We start from the raw sequence: 27,956 nt of genomic DNA on the forward strand, positions 1-27,956 counted from the left end.
TAAATTCGTTGGAATCATCGTTATACGTATTTTTCCTTTAAGATTGTTGCCTCCATGATGTTATTCATCACTTTTTTCACAGCCAGTCTTGTTCCATTGCCAGTCGAGGTTGATTAATGTTACGCAGCATGATGACAACTGATCCTAATTTTAACAACAAATTGTGAGGTGGTAATCCAGGAAATTGGTTAATGACGGTGTTGATTGATTCGAAGGAATCAACTGTCCCGGAAGAAAATTCTGAACGGTCGCATTGAGATCATCAACATCTTCATTTTCAGTCAATTATGGTTATTGAACTGTTGCGCTATATCTGGAAAAACGCGCTGAATAAGCTCCTCTTTTGAGTCTGTGATGTGACAGAAATCTGTAGGTAATGTGATGAATCAGTGTGTTCACTGCAACTTTATTATTTCCAATTTCTAGTAATCGCTTCGAAAACACATTTGCAGTTTCATCTTGTTGCAAAAATAAGCGTCAAAGTGTCAAAGTCGAAGTAAAGAAATATCAAATATTTTGGTTGCGTTCTGAAATTTAATTTATGACAAAACATCAAGAAAAAACAAAATTGTTGTGTTTATTTAATTCCGAGTATTTCATATTTATTCACCTTTAAAACCTTCTCTGGACCACAAATAATTCAAGACCAAAATTAGCCAAATCTGTCCAGCCGTTAACAAGTTTTAGCGAGACTAACAAACAGTGGAATTAATTAGTTCTACATTTGGTTTGGGCATGTAAAGCTTAAGTAAAACCAAAATTATCAAAATATCAAACCGTTTGAAAGAAAGACTTCAAGGGAAAGTACATGCGTTCTTCTTTAGAAAAGAATTTCCGCCAGAAGACAAAGCACTTGTCACGGTTCGAAATAATAAGGCTTACCATGTACTGAGTCGAAGCACAAGTTGGAAACCTCTAGAAAAATCATTCCACAAAGTTTAATCTAATAGAAAGATACGATATTGTTGTACAGAAATTAGTAACTAAAGAAGAAATATGTATATTCACATGAAACATGGATCAATGAGGTACAATGATTCATCTTCTGATTCCGAGCGAAATTGGACTTTATTTAATTAAATAATAATGAATAGTGACATGAAATAATTTCAGTTCCAGTTGATTTTCGATTATTCATCCTTATATACTAGAAAAAATTGTAAAAACTTCGTTGTTTGCTTGATATTGGATGTAAAGGTTGTTGTTTTTTCTCATCCGGTATTATACAACTTCAATGTAAGCAGTTTTGTAGAAATACCTACCGAAATATGTACATTTATTATAATTGCTTACTCAGTAGAAATTATATTCGTGCTGGCGCTATTCTAGAATTAGTATGTACTAAGCAAACTTTTTGCAACCTCGGACGTATATTATTCAAGCTGCAGTATTGGATACTTTGATTATAATTCATACAAATGTGATTTTTACAAAAGTATTTCTTTTTAATTCTAAAAATTATCTCATTATGATACAAAACTGTTGATATCCTTCTGTCCTACGGTTCTCTACTAAACAAGCATTTGTTTAGTTATTCTGTTTTTGTTTTTCTGTTTTCTAGGATCAAATCAAAACTGTTTTGTTTTCAGGCCAATAATTCAGAATAAGTGTTTTCCTTACCAATGTACCTGTTAAATGAAAAATAATATTTCTAAAGTTGATAACTTTTGTTTTTATATTAACTGAATCTACTTTTTGGAAAATTTACTACGGATTTTGACAAACCAACCAAAACAAATCTGCAAATACAGTACGAGGATGGTTCCAGAAGTACCTGGCCCAACTTACCGTGTCATCGATGCGAATATTAACGAATAGAAATTCATCAAGTCAAGAATCATAATCCTAAAATTTTGATAAATAAATTATTTACTACCTAGACCAACAAAAAAATTTTGGAAAACAATATAATTATTTTTCAACGTAATCTATTTTAGCTTCATATACTTTTCCCAGCGATGTTTAATAAACTCACATCTGCTTTGTTTGCAAATCTTTTACCAGTGAGAAATTTTTACTAGTCTGGGAAAATAAAATAATCCTAGGGCACTAAATCTGGCGAATAGGATACATGAGGTAGCAATTCAAACTTTAATTCATTAATTTTGGCCATTGCAATAAACGATGTGGGAGCTGGTGCAATTGTCTTGATGAAACAACACTTTCTTCTTAGCCAAATGCGGCCAGAAGTTCCAAGAATTCACACAATTTTTCCCACGTTTACAAATTCACCGAAAACTTTTAATATCTACTAAACAACAAGCAACTACCCTCACCTGTAGGTCATGCCAGGTACTTCTGGAACCATCTTTGTACAAAATTCGTGTCTATAAAACTCTCGAAAACAACAACGATCGTTTCCACTAAAAAACTATGTTTTGAAACACACCAATCTTGTTAAAGAGTTGTAAAAAGTTTTGATTCACAAGCTTTTGGTTATTATTTTCAGCTTTTACTGTTTCTAGTTAATTTAATAATTTATTTGATTCAGCAACAACAATAAAACACGATGGGGTACATAGTTTTAGGTTATATTACTATACTTAACCTAATTTTATATCTTCATAAATCTGTAAGCTATTCGGTATATAAACAGCAAAGAAAATATAAATAAGGCTTACATTTTCGTTCAGGAATAGTACATTGTGTGAAACATACCAACAAATTTTATACACAAAATAGAATTTATGGATATTCGATCCATTTCAAAAACATCAGGATAATCTTTGGTAAACCACCTTATAAAAAACTTTCATCATCTCCAAGAAAGGGTTATTATTACCCTTCCAAAGTGAGCTATTTACACCCAATGATAAACCTACAAAAAGGATTAGTTTCAATAGATTTTTCTTGTTAGACTTTTGTGTGTCTTTAATTCATCTAAAAGAAATATTCTTTTTCCAATTTTGCTGATCTACAATTCTGCATCTTCTAAAAAATACTAGTTATCCAGAGCTGCACCCTATCAAAAATTAACTCCAAAAAAACTGGTAAAAGACCTTTCTATTTTACTATGAATTCAGCTTTCTATAATGCTTTGTTTTTTCTTTATTTAGGATCGTTGAACTTGTTTTCAATTATGAAATAATATCTTTAATATATTTATATACTAGCAGTTAAATATTTCATGTATTTATATTACCAGAAAATAAATAGCCTAAACTTTTATCTTTCGAATTATCATTTCTTAGTATTTGACCTTTTTATATCAATGAGAAGGTCAGTAAACCATTATCTTTGAAACTATAGAAGTACAATTTTTTTTATTTCAATGATACATTAATAAAAATTCACACTTTTAAATATAAGAAATGGAATTTCACATAATACAAAAACAATCAGGAAATTATTCTTTTATTTTGTTTTGTTGTATAATCTAATAACATCATTTACGACGTGTGTAGTAGTCCAGTCTTATGTTTAAAAAAAATTTATCACCAGCTGATTTATTTAAAACGAAATTTTCATTGAAGTGATTTTAAAAAAATGTAAAAATAAGTCAACATTGTGGTAGAATTACAGCCAAAAACAGTTTGTAATTGTGATAGATTGGAATATTATTTACCTGAAAGTTATTTAAATTATATTTTACTAGTTTTATATTTATAACCTAACCTAACCATAAACTGCTTTATATATAGCCATGATGTTGATGTTGCTAAAAAGACAAGGTTAAGAAATTATTCTTCTTCTTTAATGTTTTACTTCTTAGCTTTTTTTATATCTTTTTCTGGATAAATCGTCTTGATTTGATTAATCCTCTTTTGATATAAAATTAGTTTCAAAAAATAGCTATAATTTAACGTTTCAATAAAAATCCTCATTATTTTAAGAGTTATCATTGTTGTCTCAACGAGGGCGTTATGATAAAGTTCTTATCACATCCGTTGAGGCTTCCTCTTTACGCCCATTATCATTAAATTCCATTAAATTGTCGGATGTGTTATATATGATTTATTAATGATCTAATTATTTGTTTTAAATTCCAAAAATTTGTTGAGAAGCATAACTAATAAACACGATTCACTTATTGCAATATTGTAATTAGTATTTGTATAAATTTTGCTAATATATCACTTCTTTAAGGTACAAAAATATTTAACTATAAGACGAAATCAGAAAAAAATGGAAATAGAATGTTGCAGGACAGAATTTGTAAATGAATAAACTTCAAGTACAAACTAGCACAATTTAAAAGAATGCTCTAATCATTAATTTATTTATATAATATATTCGTGAATCAATTCAATAACTAAGATCTCCATTTATTTGTACTATAAAAAGAAAAGAATACAATCTTATAATAACAATTTAAATGTTATTCTTTGAATCTCAACACTTAAGTAGCAACCCTCGTAAAATGAATAACCTTTTTGTATTTTTATCTAAAGTTAATACATTAGGGAATTTAACTTTATCTCATACAATAAAACAAGTAATAAAATAACTTCTATTAATTGTCAATACCACGCCCTCTGTGTTCTGAAAGTCTAATGCCTATTATTTTGATTTGTCAGACAATGCAATGCGATTTCCCGAATGGAATAAAAATGGCTACTGAATTATTTGACATCTGATTTCAATTAGTTGAATGTATACTAATGTATGTAATTCAACCATAGATAGCAAAAAAATGAAACTCAAAACTTTCAATAATTGATAAATTCTAAAGTTATACTTTATATCATCCACTTCCGAATTTGAAAATGGACGTGAGTATTTTATTGAATTTTAAAATTTGAAAATAAAATAATTCGAAGGGGACTAGAAATGGTTACTGACACTAGAGACATCTTATTTAGAATGGACTAAAACACAATCTACGTGTATGTCTTAACTCAAAATTCAAATCTTTGTTTCAACCATAGGTGGCAAAACTTGTAGTAATTGTATCAGAAAAGAACTTTTTTTTAAACCATTACACAATTCAATTAAGTTATAAAATGATTATAACTAAAAAAGAAAAGAGTTTTTCAATATATTTAGAAAATTTTGTAGAGATTTTTGTGTTAATAATTTTGTTAGAGTAATAATATCAATACTGTATTTAGAGTTGCCTATAAGAGATATATTGAGTATAGTTAGTTGCCTATAGATATGTAATAAATGGACATTCGCCAAATGAATGAAATGTTGAACTGAGTTTAGACGCGAACAAAACATTCTAGGAATCTCAGCTGTCATCCTTCCTACAAAACAGACTGAAAGTTTACCGATAGACTAAAATTTTTGTAATAGTAAATATTGATAATTATGGCAATACATATTATTAATACGGTGTAGTTTTTTAGTGAATTTGTTTAGTTATTATTGTGATTATAAACTTTACAATTGATATGGAGGACTTAAATATTGATATCTCCAAATTGCCCGAGGATGTAAGGGATAAACTGGCCGAACTGGACTTAGAACTGTCAGAAGGTAGGATTGTTTAATAAACTAACCATAATCGATATGTTTAAATAAATTGTGGATGTTTACGATGAATTGTGTAACATCGTTAAGCACCTGTATGTATTGAATGTGAAGCAAGGTGTGCGAAGTTTTATATTTCCTGTAAATAACTCGTTTTTATAGTGTTTTCAATGCAAAAGTGTTGTAAACAATTTAACGACTTATTTAATAATTTTAATAATGATTTGATATATACACAATGAAAAGATAATTTAGTAAAACATCTTTGCATAGGTTATGAGTCAAATAGTAAATTTCTAGAGATTAGATGCAATGTAATCATTAAATCATTGTCTATAAATAAGAACTATTTCTATTAGTGCTTTTTTTAATTTCTATTACAATAATAATATTTGAGTCAAAGATCAATGGTTTCAATTACATACATGTATATACTGAATCGTTTCAACAAGGTGCTTGTTTTCTTTTCTTATTATGACTCACTTTGTAATAATTTAACCAACAAGGTTGGCTGAACAGGTAAAAGTAAAGTTTGTTCACTTCATTATTGCGGTTTAAGCACGTATTCCAATGAATAAACAATTAATTCAAATGTGGCAATGTTGTCGTTTTTTCATTTTTCTTATACTTTTTCAGGTTAGAAAAAGTTAGAAATAAATTTGAATAAAATATCAAACTATATTGTATTTTTTAGTAACAATTAATATAAGAAACATTCAATTTTTAATATTTCTTTTGTAAAAACTATTATCTATTATTATTAAATTATTTGGACATCAAAATGATATAAATATTTACTAAAGAATTTGGTTTTAGTGTAAACTGTTTGTTTATATACAAAATTGCGAGCGAAAAATTATGTTTGGATTAAATTACGTATCGCATGTTTTGTTTTATTATTATTATCAATTATTTAGTTTTTAGTTTAATTTTTTAATAAAAAAATTACGTGACATTCCCTGGTAAATATTAAACAGACTGTTTTATGGTAGACAAAAACTCAAATATTTTTTTTTCACATAATTATTTGTTTGTATTTTGTTCTAAATGTAGTTGTACCACATGCGAGATATTTTTCAAAAAGAATAACTAACCTAAAAGTTAAGAAAAACACTGAAATATAACTTATGGGAAAAAAACTATGTCATTGGCATTTTTTGAGCTTAATTATAGCAGGAAACGTTTAAAAAATGATAAAACTAATTAGGAGTGAGAGTCTACACTACCTAATAAAACAATAATTAATATTAACAATATAAACGTCGTAATATGTACGAGGGTGGTTTCAAAAGTACCTGATACAAAGAAGACAATCTTATTTATGTATTAAGGCACTAAATTCATATTTTTGTTGTTGAGCTGACTATAACATGGATGTTTTCCTCTTTTGGAAAACACCTGTCCTAGTCATTTCGTAGATAAAGGATTACCAATACTATTTGTTTATTTCCATAGGGTATTTGACGGGGTAAATAGTTTGTGAGTAACTGAATCACTTTATCTATTTTTAAAATAAGTTAAAAGTACTGTTCCTCATTATTTCAATTGTACAAATGCTGGATATCTTCAATGATATCAATTAATTGCTTAATAATAATCAATTAACATTGATAACGACAGATTAGTTTATCAGATATTGTTTGTGAAACTAATCAAACATTATTAATAGGGACAAAGGAATTGGCGAATATCTTTTGGGTGTTTAAATAAAATAAAGGATTATTTTCGTATAATTTTTCACATACAATTTATTTAAACATTGGTGACGTTAAAAACATTACGCCCTCTTAAACATATTTGACCTTAAGTATCGAAATTATAGACTTTTTTCAAAAACGAATTTTATTGAATTGATATTCATTAAAATAGTATTTCAATTCGAAAGTTTTAATCTAACGAAAATGTAGCTGACTAATTTCATTTGTAGTTTGCTAGACTATAAAGACTAATAATCATATTTAAAGGCGGCTCCACACTAAAGCTGCGGCCACACTTGCGGATTAACGTCAATTAGAGCGATAATTATTGCGATAATTTTTGACCGTAATTCAAGCAAGATGGACGTTGACAGGGCTCTGTATTTCATGAGAATTGAAACGAATAGAGAAAAAAAAAAGGAAACAAAGAAAAATAAGATGCGTTCTACGATTCTTGAAACCGCCACTTGAGCTATCGCCTAACGCCAAACGGCGATGTTAATGCCGTTGTTAAATTGTCGCGTTAAGTCGTGGCTAAGCCTACGGTTAACGTTCATTACCGCGATAATTAATGTCATGTCTCGTTAGTGTGGCCCCATTGTGCGGTAATGCCGTGAATGTGGACGGTTTTCGCGGGGTAATCGCGCGATCACGCCTGTTTCCCGATCGGAGTCGGTATTTCGTCAAAAGGTTCGCGCGATGTTCACGCGTCCTCATCCACATTCATGGCTGCTAGCCAGTTTGCTTTTGGGTATAAAAGCGTACGGACGTGTGTACGTTTCACGAACGAAATGCAATTTTTTAGATAATTATTTATTTGTCACTTTTACGTCTATTATTTTGACTTCTAGTACTAATAATTTGGAGACGTAATATATTGAATATGCGGTAGAATATTGAGGATAAGATTATTTTAAGAATAAGGTTATAATTAGTGAGAGTATGCAGACGTTTCCTCGCATCAATATCTCGACAAATTAGTGTCGGGATCGATAACAAATTTCCCGTTGATATATTTCCAATTTACCAGCGGTAAATCGTTATTTCCAGCTAGTTACGTATTCTAACAATGGAACTAGATATCGAATTTTGATTTGGCAATAACATTATATATCTTGGAACTAGAAAATTGGTCAATTGATATTGTATTGTATGTAATATTGAGTTGTGATAAATATTTCTTTGAAATTTCCGTATTTTTGATGTATGCATGGGAAAAGTACTTGAAAATTGAAATTTTTCGAAAATCGCTAGGTTTCTCTAAAAAACATAGAATATTAGAAGAAATTCAAGTAATTGTTTGAAATTTTGAGAAAGTGTCAGAATTAGTTATTAATTCTTGAGCAATGCCTCGATTATTACGAAAAAACGTAAAATGTTACAGGATTTTCAATAAATAGCTTCAATTTTGAGAGAAAATGGGTAAATTACCTTTTTTTTTTCGGAATATCACTTGAATATTGCGAAAAAACTTAGAACATAAATCGTCTGAATTTTCGAGAAAGTATCGAAAAGTTTTCTTTTCTGTTTTGGAAAAAAAAAGGTCGAATATTATAAAAAAAACCCAGGGAGCTTGAAAGGATTCAAGAAATTGTTTGAATTTTTAATAAAATGACGGAAATTTGTCTTTTTTTCGAAAAATTGCTTGACTAATATGCAAAAAATCAGAACATTATAGGAAATTCAAAAAATCGCTTGAATTTCTTAGGATATGATGGAAAACTTATTATACTTATTGAAAAATGCCCAAATATTATAAAAAAACCTTCGATTTATCCAAAAATTTAAAAAATTTTTTTACTTTTTAAGATAATTACAGTAAATTATTTTTATTTTTTGAAAAATCGCTTGAATATTGCAAATAAACTAAAATAAATCGCTTGAAAAAGTATCGGAATTTTTTTTGAAAAAAAGGTCAAATATAAAAAAAATCTCGAATTGTTTGTATTTTTGAGAAAATTGTTTTTGGGAAAAATCGCTCGTATAACGCGAAAAAACTCGAAAGTTGAAAATCGCATGAATTTCTAAATAAATGACGGAAATATTCTATTTTTCTCGAATAATTGCTCGACTAGTAAGAAAACCCTCAAAACATTATAGATAATTTTAGAAATCACTTGAAAATCTTAAGATATGATAGTAAACTCTTTTTTATTGAAAAAACCCTGGAATATTATAAAATACCCAAGATTTTATCCAAAAATTTGAAAAATTGTTTTAATTTTTGAGAAAATGACAGAAAACTATCTTTTTTTTTACTGAAAATCGCTCGAATATTACGAAATAGCTCAGAACGTTACAGAACATTGAATAAAACGTCTAAATTTCCGAGTGAAGTGAAGAAACAAAAACCTCAAAATGTTTAAAAAAACTCAAGAAATTTGAATTTTTGAGGAATTGATTGAAAATTATCTTTTTTTTCCTCGGCAAAAAGGCTGGAATATCTCGAAAAAACTTAGAATATCCAAGAAATTTCTTAGGATATTATGGAAAACTCTTTTTTATTGAAAAAACGCCGGTATATTATAAAAAACCTCTGAATTTGTCCAAAAATTTGAAAAATTGTTTCAATTTTTGGGAAAATGAGAGAAAAATATCTTTTTTTTTTTCGGAAAATCGCTCGAATATTACGAAATAACTCAGAACGTTACAGAACATTGAATAAAACGTCTGAATTTCCGAGAAAGTGAAGAAACAAAAACCTCAAAATGTTTAAAAAAACTCAAGAAGTTTGAATTTTTGAGGAATTGATTGAAAATTATCTTTTTTTTCTCGGCAGAAAGGCTGGAATATCTCGAAAAAACTTAGAATATCCCAGAAATTTCTTAGGATATGATGGAAAACTCTTTTTTATTGAAAAAACGCCGGTATATTATAAAAAACCTCTGAATTTGTCCAAAAATTTGAAAAATTGTTTCAATTTTTGGGAAAATGAGAGAAAAATATCTTTTTTTTTTCGGAAAATCGCTCGAATATTACGAAATAACTCAGAACGTTACAGAACATTGAATAAAACGTCTGAATTTCCGAGAAAGTGAAGAAACAAAAACCTCAAAATGTTTAAAAAAACTCAAGAAGTTTGAATTTTTGAGGAATTGATTGAAAATTATCTTTTTTTTCTCGGCAGAAAGGCTGGAATATCTCGAAAAAACTTAGAATATCCCAGAAATTTCTTAGGATATGATGGAAAACTCTTTTTTATTGAAAAAAACGCCGGTATATTATAAAAAACCTCTGAATTTGTCCAAAAATTTGAAAAATTGTTCCAATTTTTGGGAAAATGAGAGAAAAATATCTTTTTTTTTTCGGAAAATCGCTCGAATATTACGAAATAACTCAGAACGTTACAGAACATTGAATAAAACGTCTGAATTTCCGAGAAAGTGAAGAAACAAAAACCTCAAAATGTTTAAAAAAACTCAAGAAGTTTGAATTTTTGAGGAATTGATTGAAAATTATCTTTTTTTTCCTCGGCAAAAAGGCTGGAATATCTCGAAAAAACTTAGAATATCCCAGAAATTTCTTAGGATATGATGGAAAACTCTTTTTTATTGAAAAAACGCCGGTATATTATAAAAAACCTCTGAATTTGTCCAAAAATTTGAAAAATTGTTTCAATTTTTGGGAAAATGAGAGAAAAATATCTTTTTTTTTTCGGAAAATCGCTCGAATATTACGAAATAACTCAGAACGTTACAGAACATTGAATAAAACGTCTGAATTTCCGAGAAAGTGAAGAAACAAAAACCTCAAAATGTTTAAAAAAACTCAAGAAGTTTGAATTTTTGAGGAATTGATTGAAAATTATCTTTTTTTTCTCGGCAGAAAGGCTGGAATATCTCGAAAAAACTTAGAATATCCCAGAAATTTCTTAGGATATGATGGAAAACTCTTTTTTATTGAAAAAACGCCGGTATATTATAAAAAACCTCTGAATTTGTCCAAAAATTTGAAAAATTGTTTCAATTTTTGGGAAAATGAGAGAAAAATATCTTTTTTTTTTCGGAAAATCGCTCGAATATTACGAAATAACTCAGAACGTTACAGAACATTGAATAAAACGTCTGAATTTCCGAGAAAGTGAAGAAACAAAAACCTCAAAATGTTTAAAAAAACTCAAGAAGTTTGAATTTTTGAGGAATTGATTGAAAATTATCTTTTTTTTCTCGGCAGAAAGGCTGGAATATCTCGAAAAAACTTAGAATATCCCAGAAATTTCTTAGGATATGATGGAAAACTCTTTTTTATTGAAAAAACGCCGGTATATTATAAAAAACCTCTGAATTTGTCCAAAAATTTGAAAAATTGTTCCAATTTTTGGGAAAATGAGAGAAAAATATCTTTTTTTTTTCGGAAAATCGCTCGAATATTACGAAATAACTCAGAACGTTACAGAACATTGAATAAAACGTCTGAATTTCCGAGAAAGTGAAGAAACAAAAACCTCAAAATGTTTAAAAAAACTCAAGAAGTTTGAATTTTTGAGGAATTGATTGAAAATTATCTTTTTTTTCCTCGGCAAAAAGGCTGGAATATCTCGAAAAAACTTAGAATATCCCAGAAATTTCTTAGGATATGATGGAAAACTCTTTTTTATTGAAAAAACGCCGGTATATTATAAAAAACCTCTGAATTTGTCCAAAAATTTGAAAAATTGTTTCAATTTTTGGGAAAATGAGAGAAAAATATCTTTTTTTTTTCGGAAAATCGCTCGAATATTACGAAATAACTCAGAACGTTACAGAACATTGAATAAAACGTCTGAATTTCCGAGAAAGTGAAGAAACAAAAACCTCAAAATGTTTAAAAAAACTCAAGAAGTTTGAATTTTTGAGGAATTGATTGAAAATTATCTTTTTTTTCTCGGCAAAAAGGCTGGAATATCTCGAAAAAACTTAGAATATCCCAGAAATTTCTTAGGATATGATAGAAAACTCTTTTTTATTGAAAAAACGCCGGTATATTATAAAAAACCTCTGAATTTGTCCAAAAATTTGAAAAATTGTTCCAATTTTTGGGAAAATGAGAGAAAAATATCTTTTTTTTTTCGGAAAATCGCTCGAATATTACGAAATAACTCAGAACGTTACAGAACATTGAATAAAACGTCTGAATTTCCGAGAAAGTGAAGAAACAAAAACCTCAAAATGTTTAAAAAAACTCAAGAAGTTTGAATTTTTGAGGAATTGATTGAAAATTATCTTTTTTTTCCTCGGCAAAAAGGCTGGAATATCTCGAAAAAACTTAGAATATCCCAGAAATTTCTTAGGATATGATGGAAAACTCTTTTTTATTGAAAAAACGCCGGTATATTATAAAAAACCTCTGAATTTGTCCAAAAATTTGAAAAATTGTTCCAATTTTTGGGAAAATGAGAGAAAAATATCTTTTTTTTCGGAAAATCGCTCGAATATTGCGAAATAGCTCAGAACAGAATATTCAAGAATGAATTTTTTTCAGAAAATCGCTGGAATATCACGAAAAAATTCAAAACATTGAAGAAATCGTTTGCATTTCTAAGAAAATTTCGGAAAATTATCTTTTTCGAAACGTCCCTCAATTATAACCAAAAAAAATTCAAAATTATAAACGTATTCAAGAAATTGTTTGAATTTGTAGAAAGTGTCGGAAATTATCTGTTTTCCAAAAATTGCTGGAATATTGCGAAAAACTCAAAACGTCTGTGATTTGTGAAATAAACAAAAAAAAATTATAGTTGTCCGATGATTTTGAAGTTTGGTCTAGGGATTTATATGTCTCGATCTCAATAACTTTTAGTCATATTTTCCACAAAACAGACAGTTTATAATTATGTTCAAAAATTCAACCAAACAGAACCAGAATCTAAAAAAATGAACATTTAAATCTAGAATTTTAAAAGACATTTCACCTATATAGTAACGCCACTGTCTACTTTCAGCTTAAGCTACACCTTTTTTGTTTTCATATATCGAAAATCCAATTTATTCAATATCAAGAAAAGGTAAATAATAATAATAATAATGAATTTTGTTTACTGTATTGATATTGGAATGAAAATGGCGATTCACAATATATATTGATCGACGTTCAAGCTTGTACCGCCATCTAAAATCGAATTTACGAACAAAACTTGTTATAGGAATTTGTTAAACCAATGTTTCTACTTCTATAGTTGCTCTACAGATGGCGTAATAAGTTTCAAACGAAAATTTGAAATATTCGTAACAAGATTAGTATTTAAATAAATATTCATATTTAAAATTAGCGTGTTAAATGTACTTCGAATTTTATAATATAAACGTATTCAATTTAACATAAAAACCTTGAAATCGATAATAATTGACAATTAAGATTTGTAATTCGGGCAGTATTTCTCAAGAATACATGTTCCATCTGCGGTATTCCTCACGTAACCTTCAGCACACAAACACTCTTCGACCCAATCATCATTGTCATTATCATGATCATCATCGTCTTTCTCATTATCATCATCGTCCTTGTCATTATCATTATCATCATCGTCTTTGTCATCATCATGATTATCTTCATCGTCATAATCATGTTTATCTTCATCATCGTCATGATCAGGTTCATCTTTATCATCGTCTTGGTCATTATTATTTTCATCGTCTTCTTGGTCATCATTATTTTTATCATCGTCTTTGTCATCATCATGATTATCTTCATCGTCATAATCATGTTTATCTTCATCGTCATAATCATGTTTATCTTCATCATAGTCTTTGTCATTATCATTGCCATGTTTATCTTCATATTCATCGTCATCATCGTTATCATCGTTTTGATTGCCGTTATCATCGTCAACGTGATTTTCGTTATCGTCATCATCGTTATGATCGTCGTTATCATCATCGTTATCATCACAATCATTTCCAGTACGTAAACTTGGATTTGGATTATTACATGTTGCTTCTTCACCAGTCCTACAAGCTCGGACTTGATTGAGGCCACATTTGTCTAAAAATTAATCGTTTTTGAAATATACTGCATTCAAAGTACTTTTTGTTTATCGAAAAGTTCAAGACAATGAAATTTGAAATGTCAAATTGATATCCTGTGCACGTTGGGTAGTTTTAAACAGAAATATATTGAGAAAAAGAAGAAAGTTACATAATTAATATAATCAAAAATGAAAAACAAGAAATGTATTACATAATAATTGTTAGTTTGACGTTGTATTTTGGGTTGTTGGAAATGGATAAATATTATTATACCTGGACATTCCAATGTACATTTTCCAGTTGTGGGGTCTCTGATATATCCAAGTTCACTGTTACATTCGTACCTTCCGACACACTTTTTGTTGCAAACGACTCCACTTTTATTTGGGTATCTATAAAAGCAGGTTGGTTCTGGTAAACATGCTGAAGCGCAATCGTTCCAATATTCTCCTGTACACTCTTTATCTGCAAAATACAAAAAGTTTCGCTTCTTATTAATAGATGGCGTTAAAGTTATCTATCTCTAATAAATTTTATTCCAATGAGCTTGATTTGATAATTCCCGTCTCCGTTGAAGCTAAACGGAATCGACCAAATGATAAGTTTGGTCATATATGTTGAAAAACATTTTATGAAACTTATTATTTCTTCTTCTTCTTCACTTACCTTCACATTCTTCAATACGTATACATTTATTTGTACATTGATCTCTGATGTATCCTTCATCACATTCGCATCTTCCGACGCACTGCAACGTACATACTTCGCTCGTTGGTTTCGGATTTTGATTTCGACAAGTTTTTTCTGGCGTACATGCTTCAGCACATTCTACCCATTTCTCGTTATCGGAACAAGAAGCTGTTGATAATAATAATTGTTAATGATTAATATTAATAAAAGCGATACTGGTATTGGTCTTTTTTTTCTGCACTGAACTGATTGTGGTCTTGAATTTAAACGCTTCGATCCTCAAATATGTTCACAGAGTACCTTGGGTATTTGCTTTATCTCTAACGGATCGAATTTTAGGTACTTGAATGGTTTAGTTTGAAATTCAATACCTTCGAAAACATCGTTCGTTTATTTGGTATTAGTTGACCCGATAGACGTTTTCCTGTCTTAACTATGAATATTCAATTCGAATTATTAAAACATTCTTAGTTTTGTTGGTATTCCGACAAGGAAACTGGCCATTTTGTAGTACATTGAAACCACAAACAGTGCACTGGAAACTGGCCATTTTGTAGTACATTGAAACCACAAACAGTGCACTGGAAACTACAACCGTTTAAAGTCGATTGGCACAACGTTCGGAATCAAAGTAATCAGTGGAATCAAAACGTCTTCGCTCTTGGAACTTTCTTTTCAAAATTTTGGCTCCGATGCCATTTCAAAGACGTGGCTGGTTTGTTTGTTTGTTGACAACATCATCTTGGTTAGTAACGGAATCGATCGATTCGTATGTTGTTAATTCGCCAGCTTTTTTGAATCTGAAATTTCGTTGGCATTAACGATTTTTGCTTCTTGATCTTTGTTATTTTGAGCAATGTTTGGGAAACCCTTAGTTTTAGTAGAGAGATAAAAAGTGGTAGGAAATATGATGTGTCCAGACGATGAGTCAAGTATTTGATCGTTACCAATATCGAGAAATTGTTTGGAGAAGAAAATGAATGACTAAACATGCGGTAAGTTCGTCGGCTTGGCTATTTAGAAAGATCGCAAGCTGGGGTTTCATTTATTTGCATGTTCAACTGCAACTGAAGTGCAGAATGAGCTGTTCAATCGCCTTACGTAGCTGCAATATCTGACGAAGCAAGTGCGATACCGTTTTGGTATTAAAAACCTTTTCCCAATTCCACCGGCAGCATTTACGGGAAAAAAATTGGTCAGTTCCATCGTTCACTACTTCAAAGAATTAATCCAGCCATTCACTAGACAAGCAGTGACCAAGGGATCATTTCTATGTGAATAGATTTTCTTAAAAAACATTTTAGTGAAACAGTTTCAGCTTGACACGGGTGTATAGTTCGTGTAGTAATTTAAGTTCAAAGAAAGCAGTTTTTTCTAATAGAGTCATTGAGAAACTTAATCTATATATTAAATTTACCTGATGGGCAAGATTGTTTAGGTATACACTTTCTAGAAGCTTCGTCTCTAACAAAACCATCTTTACATTCGCATCTAGGTTCACAATCCTCTTCACACGGTTCGGACGGTTTAGGATTTGGATTTCCACAGGTAGCTTCAGGTTGACAAGGCGTAGGATTTTCGTTTAATACTTCATTTTTGGTACAAACTAATGAGAATAATTGAAAAAAAAATTGTTTTAGAACTTATTTTTTTTGCAAAATTAGTTGACACGTGTATAATTACCTGAACATTCTTTAATTGGCACACACGATCCCGATTTCTCATCCCTGATGTAACCTTTCTCTATATTACATTCGCACCTTTGAACCTTTTCGGGGAAAGAATTCGTTATGTTAGGTAAAGGGATTGGATGCTGGCAGGTCCGCTCCGGGATCAAATCGAGAACCGTTACCCATATTTCATTTTTTTCACAAGGACCTTTGGATATGAATGTGCTATTAATATTTTTTTAAAGATAAATAGACATCGAGCAATCTAGTATACAGCTTTTTAATAAAGATAATTTCCTTCAAGGTGGTTTAAATCAGTGGTTTTTTAACCTATACCATCTTTATAAAACGAAGTTTCTTTGGCCTCAAAATAAACTTCTGCTTTAGCTAAGATTTCCTCATTTGATTGGTATTTCTCTCCTTCAGGATAGCTAGAGAATGTAGATGGTTTATTTTGCTCAAATGACTCTCTTTTGAACTTTCTAATCGTTAATTACGGACGCAATTTAACTTTCCATTCCAGTCAAAAATCATAGAGTTCCCTGTAGAAATAATAAAAGAAAATGGGAGCTTAACATCGATGAATCAAAAATTTATATATTACGAACTGTGGCTTTATTATTTCGTTTAGTATTTCGTTTAGTATTTAAGGACTTTTCATCAGTAGTATCGAACTTTTAGTTCTGATCTTCTTGAACTTTAATCGAATTATTGAGACCGAAGTTTGTTGTTTGTTGTAATTGGATTTAGTTAATTAAATGAGGGTTATACGAAAAATTTCTGACCGTACAAAGAAACAAGACATTATACTTTGTCCACAACAGTCGCCATCACTTTTCCAGCTGATTAGACCGCAAGTTCGCTCTTTAAAATCCACTGACTTGACTTAAATCGCGTCAATAATGCCTAAAAATGAGGCACCCGACGCGCTGATAGTCGATATTTGCATAATTCTTCATTCAATATATGCGTTCTTTTGATATGCTGTTAGCCTTTTCTACCTTTCCAACCTTAATCAGCATGTTTGCAGAAAGATGGTGCAAAGTCTCCGTAGACCTCGAGTTAAGATCGGAAACTTTGCAGACTACCCTTGTGAATATCTTATAGAAAATTAAATGTGTACTTACTGCATAACGGATTTTCATTGTCACCTGGAACTGAAAAGAAAGAATTAAAAATTATTAGCGCAATTACCAACTACTAACTGAAGAATAACGATCAAATAATTGCCCATGCCGTGAAGGGTTTTTTACAAGATGTTATTTCAGTATTTGTGTCTAATAATAATGAAGAAAATTAAAAGGATGTCGCATGATTTGGAAAGAGCTTCGAAAAGGTTCTTCCCTACTACCAAAACCAATCAGAAGAGATCTTTTAGACTTACACAGAGACAATTTCGTGAGAAGAGTAGTGTAAAAAGAAAAGTAGTTCGTAAGGTTTTAACCGTACTACCAAAACCAATCACAAGTATTGTTTTTGTCGCGGAAAACACATTTACCAAAAAAATAAAGACAATCATCTAATGAGTTTAAACTCTATTCCTTTAGAATGTTCCACATTTTCTGTAGTAAACTCACTATATACTTGTTTTGGTATTTTTATTGACCATAAATATCGACTTGGTTTTGTACAAATTGTATCAGTTACAACGCCACGACAAGCCACAAATTTTCATCATAGTATCCCACAATCTTGCCGAACACGTCATTTTACTGGAAGCGCCTCAAAAACTATGTCTTCAACTGGTATTTTACGATCAAAATCAGTCCAGTCCAGTCCAGCCCAGCCCAGTACGTCTAAGTGTTCTTTCGAAGGCTCCTCAACAAATTCATACTTTCCTTATCAGATAATGCTGAAAACTTCTTTACAAATTCGTTTCAGCGTGTTCACAGGCGTTGAAGATTCAATTGATTCATTTATTTCTGAACTTGAAGCTATTCCGAAGTCATTCATTGCGATGTTAAAACCTTTTTTGATATTTTAAGACATCCAAAACGTGGTTAAAACTGTGAAAAACCTCGTAAATTTACTCGGAATTCCGTATGTAATAAGGAAAATTACCAACTTGTTCAGATTTCTATTATCAGAAGATCTTTATTTGGAAAAATCTTTGAAACACTCAAGATAAACTCAAAAAATTTCATTTTTAATCGGGAATGAATATCTATTCACAACTATTTGGGCTCTAAATAAAATAAAATGAATTTTTTCAATTCACCAAAATTGAATTGAAAATTATTATTTGTAAAAATTTTTGATTGCACTTTTCGATTACTTGTTGGAAATTATCACCTAAATTGAATTAATGTACACTTACGACATAAAACATGATCAGATACAACAATTTCAGTTAAAACTGAAAATAAGATAAAAACAATTAAACATTTCATTATTTTTTTAATTTAACTACAACAGGACTTGTTGTATGTTGCATGTTTTCCGTATATATACAAAATAAATAATCAAAGATTTACACAGATAATATTTTTTAATGTTTTAATAATCCTATTTTTTTTTATCATAATTCTGTTGATTTCGGACGAAAAATAAACATGTTATTCAACAATGTTTTTTAGTAGGTGTTAAATTTTTTACACAGGGATTCCCAACCCATAAAACTACATAGATAAATTTTGATAAATTATATTCACTTAACCAGATGATTCTTAACTTGACGTTGGTACATCCTGCAAGGCAAAATATAAACAAAGGTCCACGAAGAAAACGAACTTGTTAACTTACTATTAAAAACTTCGAACCTGGTTCAATACAAAAACCTTTTTGCGCATTTCTGTTTTACAGAATGATGGCAGAGGTTGCTGTTTTATCTTTTCCCTTCGGCCGTTCGTCACAACTTTCGTAGCAATAGAAAAGAGCCAATCATAACCGTTTGTCGTCAAACGGCAAACGTCACCTGCAAGCGGAAAGTCAACTTTATGAATTGGCCTTGAAGATATCCATGAAGAATGATCATCATGGATAGGCATTACAAGAAGAAGAAGGAAATACCGAAAATTGCTTCCTCTCTACCATTAAACGAAGACACCGTATACAGATCCGCCAACAAGCCACGGTATTATTCTGATCTCTCCTCTAGCGACTATTGGCTGCTTTTTAATTAAAAGAATTACTCCGGTATGGATTGGGATCATTTTTTATATTTTCTTTCCATATATATGTTCAAACTTGAAAATTAGAACATCTGTAATGGTTAATTAAAGTAATTTCCAGTTGTGAAACAGTTACGACATTGCATAGATGGCAGCACATTTATTAAACGATGTTTAGCAATTTCGCGAAATTGGCTAGTATCGATACGAACCAAATAAATGTACTAACCAGCTGCGCTCAGATTTTTCACCCTCCGATATTAGAAACAATTCCGATTAATTCAACTTAACAAATATTTTTGTTATAAAATCTTCTCTCTACGCCCGGCAGCGAGGACTTTTGCAAATAGTCGCTACGTGCCTTCTCATTTCATAAAGTTATTTCTCGTGTTGGCATTGTGCGGCGTTGTTTTAAATTCTATTCAGGTAAAATGGAAGCCAGTATGGCGGATAAAGGAGAAAATTCAACCCAAATTGAGCCAGAATAAATCGCCGATATTGAACATTCTTTTTTTTGCTTCAAATACAATCGATTCTTGTTAATTCAAACAACAAATTCAATAATTGCATATATACAAGACTTACATCTTGAGACGATTTTAATCTGATTCATACTAGTTTCCTCAGGATTTACCATTTCTTTGGTTAGTTTCGTTTTAATTTCTCTATCGTTAGTTTTATACACTTTATGTTTATTACCAGTTATAATTGACGTTTGCTGAAAAGAAGTTAATCAAAATAGTTGAGAGAAATGACGAGAAAAGTTATGCAATCAAATTTGAAATCTCTGTCAACCATATTAACGTGCAAGGAGGAGATTTAGGCTATTCAAAATGTTGGAATTAGGAAAAGATCTACTGAAAGTAAATTTCTTTATCTGGAAAAAAAGCCGAGTCAAAAACTTTTGCAGAGAGTTTTGTTGATAAAAGAAATCTATGAAACTAGAGACATTTTCAATATGAAACCGGACACTTATTCAAACGTTTATCAGACAAAAATGTTACTATTAAAGAAGAAAAACGTAGTAAAGAGAATTAGTGGAAAAACAATGAACCCGCGATGTTTCAAAGGAGTAGAATCCTAGTTTCGTATCGCTTATAATTGTATGACTACAAAACTTTTTCCACGATTGGCTTGATAACGAATTAAAGTTCTTGCTGGTGCTGTTGATGTGGCTGTGCTGGTTCAGTGAAATCTATCGGCTGTGGTTGGTTATCGACGGGCTACTGGATTTTGAGCTGTTGCTGGTCTCGTAGGTGGATAATCAAGTCAATGTTTCAGCTGGTCGATCGTCTCGGTTTTTTCCTTTCCAAGGACGTAGATGATGAAAGTTTTCTCGACTCGTACGTGCCATGTCGCTTGATGTCGCCGGCTCAATGAATCCCCCTGGTGAACGCAAGGGTTGTAGCGACACTAGACTATTCCTTAAGGATTGAACAGCAGTTTTTGTATCTATGTAAACTTCCTCTCTATTTCTTCAATTCGTTCATTATTTTTAAATCTAGCCAGTGGCTGCGTAATTAACTAAAAATGTTGCTGGCATCTCATGTTACCTTAACCTAATATAACCTAACTTTTTCTAACCTAATCCGAATTAGAAATATTTTCTACGACTCTTTATCGAACATTTACCAGAAACATTATTACGTACATTTTCTTAGAAATTATTATTTATGTTAAGTACGTGAAGGATTCTGCTGGGAAACGTTAATTCAACCCTCGATTTTACTACTGCAAAATGAAGGTTATTTGTTGGGGTGTTCAGTGTAGAAAAATGAGCATAGAGAAGAGAAACTGCTTGTGGTTGTGACGCGCTCCATACATGATGGTAACTGGTGTAGAAAATTTAAACGTGGGGTTGTATGTGTCTTGATTTAGACAAGGGACGAAATTAACAAACATTATTCATTTCAGAATTAATTTTCTGCGTTTGTACACGTTTAATTAACCGAAAAAATAGTAGTACGTGTCCGAAAGAGTTAATTTGGATGGACAATATTATTTTACACTAATTTGAATTAGATTTAATGAAAAATCTTGCAAACTGAGATTGTTTACACGTGGTACAGTTAAAATACAATTCGTTTACTTGTATGTGGACATTGGGTATCATAAACCCTGCGACTCAGAGGATCTATTGTGTTATCTTTCTCCCTGCAATACTGGGGAACCCAGTGATGGCAGTAGCTACCAGAGATCTTCGTCTTCTATTTTAAACACTCCCAGGTGTAGTGCCCTGGAGTTCTTCATTAGTGTTTTACACTTCTAGAGAATGTGGATAGAAGTTTCGTCCTCTGTACAACAACATCTGCACCGCGCATGATCTGCTAAGTCTAGTTTCATCAGGTGTTGAGATGACAGTGCCTCGATAGGTCTCTTGTTAGATTGTGCTTACTCTAATTGATACATTCAGCAGATCTTCTCTGGTTATAGTTTCCCTCTGCCTATCTCAACCTCGGTAGGTTGTCTCAATAATAGGTTTTGTTTCTATCTTCCTTCTTTTCCGGTGCTTTTTTCCATTGTTCTGTAGGTGATACCACAGAAGGGTTCAGGTCCCATGAAGGACTAGTCTGCACTCGCTTTGGCGAGATGTGTCGCGATATCCAGTATTCATTTTTCTTGTTTGGCTGGTTTAATTTTTCCAGGCAATCTAAAACGAGTTTGGATTTTATGATACTGGAGCTTAAAGTTCTATAGGCTGCTAGGATGATGATCTCCTGTTTGAGATTGTTCCTATCTAGATTTCAGTTTGAACAATGGTTGGTATGTTGCTCAGGCTTGCCGAGGGTTTGGTTTTGGGCTCGTACTCTCCTATTCCAGTTCTTGTATGGTGCTATGATCCCACAGCTAAGTATTGAGGTAATTTTTTCCCAAAGCCTAACTTTTTCGATGCGTCATCCTGAGACTTGTCGCAGGTTTGGTCATTATTTAAGGACGGTTTTTCTTTAGTAATTCCATCTCTGAACATTCAACTGAAGAAGTGATTTTGACTTGAAGTGACTTGTTGGACATGATTTCTTTTATGGCTGCACACCACTGCCCCATATGTGATGATTGGTCTTACAAATGCCGTGTAGAATCTTTGAGCTACAACCCCGATCTCTCCCTGAAAATTTTTCGTACACCATCAAGACTTTTGCTCAATTGATTATCTCCTTTTAGTGTTTGTTCCAAAGAAGTTCACTATCTAGAGTGAGTTCCAGTTTTCCATTCAATTCTTTGCTTGTCTAGCTTGATGGGCTTGAGGTTGAGTTTTTTCTTCCTAATAAAAGAGATTAGGTATGTTTTCGGGCTGACGTTTCTGTACTATAGAGTCCTCATTGAACTATGTCACAGAGTATATTCTCAAAGCATCCTTGTGCGTAGATATCTATGTCATATCCATATCCTTGACGAGTCCCCCTTGTGGACATCTCCAGTAATTGGAATATTGCCTGGTCCTACTTTTATTTCTGCTGTTCTAGTAGATAGTAGGTATGTCATCCATCTGCAGGTCGTTGGATAGCCTCGTGTATTGTCAAAGGCGCCTTCTATGTCTGAGAAGACACACACAATTTTTTTTTTCAGTTTTTCATTGTGAAAATTCGTTGGGAACTTTATATTTTGAACAAGCCTCGTATGTTAGAAATTTATACCAATTTCATTTTCATCTATAAACGTGGTATTTCGTTTCAAAGCATGAAAATCTCAACTTTCCTTTATAAATTACATTTAATTTCGCCGCTTACTTTGATTTCACGTGGAAAGTTTTTCGTTTTCTAGTGCCAATTCAGGCGATTCATGTGAAATAAAATTATCGGTTAGGAATAGAGTTTGAGAAGTTACTGTGAGTGAGTTAGGCTATATTATGTATATATTTGGGTGTTTTCAATTAAAACTTCACAAACTAAACGGAAATTAAAGTCAGGTTTGCTTGTTATTCGACACTAAATTACGCTTAGAATGCGATTGCATCATGCTTACCGTTGGTAATACTTGTGTTCATTATGATTGAATCGTATACGTTCTACAACAACAGTGAGCAAAAAAATCGGCTCAAGTCGCGCGCTCGCGGTCAAAATTCTCTAACAAAAAATCGTTCTTTTTCTGATCTTAACATCCCAAAGTTATTAGTGTTCGTCTGAGAAGAAACGCAGCCCCATTGTCCATCAGACCAGTTGACGTGATCTTTGTTAAATCGTAGACTCGGTTGAATAAGATTAATTTGGGGCCATTAACTGAACTTTTTGGCTCCATATTAGCTGCCTTAAGTCTTCTTTAGATTATCCAGCTACTCACAGCCACGTTTCTCTGAACTCTTCTTGGACTAGCACAGCAGCGAGTGCACGGTAAACTTTCGAAACAGCAGACTGGCCATTTCTCGCTGACTCTGGCCTTGAGGGAATAGAGTGAACGCTTAAACAGCTCTACCACTTGTTCGCTTTAAGATTTAATTAGAAAAAATATAATTTCGTGTTCTTCACACAAATAACAAGTATTTGAAACAAGCAATTATTCATCGCATTATCCAGTATATGTAGTTGAAAAAATGGAGTAGTTGAGTGATCTCGAATAATACCCTACCCCATATAGCGTATACATTATACACCTCCATATAACAAACTTGCCTACTTAAACGGCTCGGGTTTTCGTTTCGACCACAAACATACGCCATCTTGAAAGTTCGGGCTTCCAACTTTCCATCAACTATGCTAAGTTGTTTGATTTGTGTATAGTTTATGGATCTTACGAAGTTGTTTTCTGCATAATTTTGCTCCGAAATTACCGTCGCGTTTTAATTTATGTTGTGTTTCGAAACATTTCTCGTTGAGTTGAAGTGGCTCATCGGTGTGACATATTTCGGTTATAGGAGTTTACGAGGTGACGAAGAAGACGCGCCCGAAGCAAAAATGCCGACATTGTTGGCGAGAAATGGATATCGAGGTTTAGACTAACGTATAGCAGTTACCACTATTTATTATCAACTAGAACTCCGCTCAAACACCGGGATACAATCGATGATTATTACATACGAGGAGTGGTTATTAAATAACGATACTAACACTCTGTAAATATTTCCTTTCTCCTCAACATATTCATTTCCTTATCTTTTAGTAATCGACTCATGAAAATCTCTTTCCACCAGTGGAGGAAAAAGGAAAGGAAAATGTCGCTCGGGTAATGGCAAGGCAATCATTGAAATGTGAAAAGGTTGTCCAGATGGAAAAGCACTTTCTTTTTCATCTGAATTAAACACTTAAATCGTGTCAAGGTCTGGGAAATGTGCACTTCTGGTCGAAAGTAAGTAAGCGCGACGGATAAACTACGCTCTAGCTTAAGCATGCATAATTTTTCGGTCAGAATATGGCAGTTTCGATCTTTTGATATTCCTATAGCATCTTTTATCGCCCAGTATACTTTTTTAATGATATTTTTCCAGCTGCGGACTTTCCAATTAATCTTTTCTTTGATCTTTCAAAACGGGCTCCATTTTTTGTTTCACGGCATTAACAGGCTCAAATCGTTTTTCTTTCTAATGTAAATCTTACATTAGGAAACAGGTAGAAATCGCACGGTGCAATATATGGCAAATAAGGCGGTTGAAATGCGATAAACTTCTTGAGAAACAACGTTTTGGTCGAGAATCCTTTCCACAGTTCGGTTAACCTCATTCCTCAATATGAAAAAATAATTATTACTTTGAATTTTGTTTTGTCATTTCGAGTTGTTTTAGTTCCCGCTTCAATTACGCGGATTGGGACTTTTTTTCAGGGTCATCAGTAAACGATTGTCAATAAGTTTAGATCACTTTAGAGGACATTCAAAGCATCAATACAGTTTGTGTTGTGGAATTTTTCGTAAGGATTTTACTATCAAATCATACAGTCTTGATTGGTTGTCAGATATAAACAGATTTTTAACATTTTGTTATTTTTATTTGAGAACGGAATCATCGTCTTCTTGGTATTCTCAAATATTCTTAAATCACTGGAAATTTCGTGCACGTCATAAAATTTTAAGTTTGAGTTGTGGTTGTTTCGAATACGATAAAATTCTAACTAATTTTTTTCCGGAGAGCTTCGATGTAAATAGAGGCGACGGCTATACTGATTTGTTTGATATAGATTTTAATCTTTTATAATAATCAACGGAAGTAGAAAAAAGTATCAGAATGTAATGTGAAAAATTTTTCTGTTGTCATCAGAATAATTATTCTGTATATTAGTTAATTGATTCAATTACAAGGAATTCATCACGAGGAATGTTATTAACGTTTGGATTCCTGTGTATCCATATGGATACATCAAAATAGCGACATAGTACGAGGGGTTTAATAATTTTATATCGTTTATGGACTAAACGTTTATTTTGTTTTTTGTTATCATCATTATCGTCATTATCTGATCAAAATTTATCCAGATTGGTATTTTTAAATTAAATACGTGAATCGATAATTGTTTTTACTTTTATTAGTACTTTTTTGTGTAAAGTTTAAGCGTCATATCTCAAATTCTAATAAAAAACTTTTCAATAATATTTTACTTGTTGTATTTTGTAAAATAATTGCGATTGGTTACTTGAACTTCCTAATAATCTCATGTTGGTACTTTAAAAGGAAAGTGCAATCTTGAATTCTTATTATTCGAAGTATCAAGTAATAAATTTCAGTTTATTTGTTTCACTACTCAAGAAATGAGTTCACAAGGATTGTATCATTTAATAAGAAAGTTTACTTTTTAAATCTATTGTTCTTTATATCTACACATTTATTATATAAGCGAAAGCCTTTTCCAATTGTAAACAATTGTGAAACAACATAAATTTTTATGTGAAAATGATCAATTGCATAATCGACTATTGAATTAATTTGACTTCCATGTATAATAAACATTTTTTTTCTATTACCGTGCATAAAGTACGTACTTTCGAGTGCGTAATACTTCACTTTACGCACTAGTGCGTAAAAAACATACTAGTGCATATAGAAAATTATTATTAAGGTCTCCGTAGCTCCGTAGTGTAGTAGCCAGCTTCACATGCGGGAGGTCCCAGGTTCAAGTCGCGCTCTTTCCACTCTTCAATATTAGTATTGTTATTAATTGGTCTGTTGTGTTGTTAATTTGTTCTAATCTTGATTAAATTGTTCAAAAAAATTAATGTATACATAATACATTTCATAACGAATCAATAAAAGCGTTATAGTTTCTTTTGACGAAAAACTTGACTTTTTAGTCCCACGAATATGTCAATGTATCGATCTGTATTTTCCCCTGGTTTATGCCACATAAAATCTTTTTGTGGCAAAGTAACTAGCTATTGAATTTGGGGCAAGTTGTCTGAGGAACCACGGAAAAAGCCTTCCTTCATGTTTATCAAAAAATCAACTAGATGTCGGCCTGTAACCTGTAGCCGGTCTTGCTTTGATATAGTGGAATTCTGAAATTCGGCGAAGGCGTCACCCTTGATGAAACACCCGAAATCGTTTGATCTTTGTTTTTATACCAAGTAGTTTATTTACAATGTTTCTTTTGAAGATTTTCTAGGTACGTCTATTTATTTATACGTTTTGTTTCTTTATTTTTCTAGAACTTCTAGAATTCGTTTAGGAATTTCTGTAGCGCAGTTTGTTAAGTGATAGTGATAAGTGAATTATTATAAGTTAGTGTAGTGTATAGTGTTTAAATAAATTAAGAACGTAAGATACTGTGTCTTCCAATTAACCTCACGAATAGAAATCGTTTAAATAAAGAATAAAAACATTATAATACAGTATATCTACACTTCTAATCTTTGTAAGTTTGTTAATATTAATCCTATCGTTGTTCTTGTTGACCCAATTTAAAAAGTTTCTGGAATTCGTCTGTACAAAGAATAAATAATAAATCAACATATTACATATTCATTTATCTTTATCATTTTATTTATTAACGTATTCAAAAAATTATAACGATCTAACGCAATTATAATAAAAAACGCATTGTTATACCAATTACTCAATTCAAATGTTGGTTGACTAATAAATAAAACATTGAGCATTTCAAATAAAAGAGACAAACAACATTATCGCCATGAGAATTCAACTTGAATTATAAACCGGTAGCGTATTGCATATGGATTGAATTATAGTTTCATAACCTATAAACATATTTGTGGTTATATTGTAGACCAGTCTGCTATACACTTGGATTTCGCATTAGTGACAATTCGAACTATCTCATCAATTATGTCGATAATCCTGAATAAATCAACAAAACACCACATAAATAACTTATAATTTGTCAATGAATTGCTTGAAATAACTCAGAGAGTTAGAAACGACACCTAGAACGAGCCTAACCTAACCTAACCTAACCTAAAAAAAATTTTTTTTATTACAATTTCACGATTTATACAAGTCTGCTTATCTATTTCATTTTTCGTGCACCAACATCGTCTTTTGTAGTCAACTAC

At 31.4% G+C, this 27,956-nt stretch overlaps 1 protein-coding gene across 6 annotated transcripts in view; it reads left to right on the forward strand.

Annotated features, from left to right (window-relative positions):
* Positions 1–5,132: 5,132 nt before the first annotated feature.
* Positions 5,133–27,956, forward strand: part of LOC130904046 (disco-interacting protein 2) — a 255,151-nt gene continuing 232,327 nt past the window's right edge. For 4 of the 6 annotated variants that reach the window (XM_057816558.1, XM_057816559.1, XM_057816560.1 and 1 more), the window contains exon 1: positions 5,145–5,421. In XM_057816558.1, the coding sequence (XP_057672541.1) occupies positions 5,337–5,421 (85 nt within the window). In that variant the 5' untranslated portion in view covers positions 5,145–5,336. Of the gene's footprint in view, positions 5,422–27,956 lie in introns of all 6 variants that reach the window. The other 2 variants (XM_057816564.1, XM_057816565.1) reach the window with 1 other exon arrangement.

Source organism: Diorhabda carinulata, chromosome 2, assembly GCF_026250575.1.
Source record: "Diorhabda carinulata isolate Delta chromosome 2, icDioCari1.1, whole genome shotgun sequence".
Classification (NCBI taxonomy): Eukaryota; Metazoa; Arthropoda; class Insecta; order Coleoptera; family Chrysomelidae; genus Diorhabda; species Diorhabda carinulata.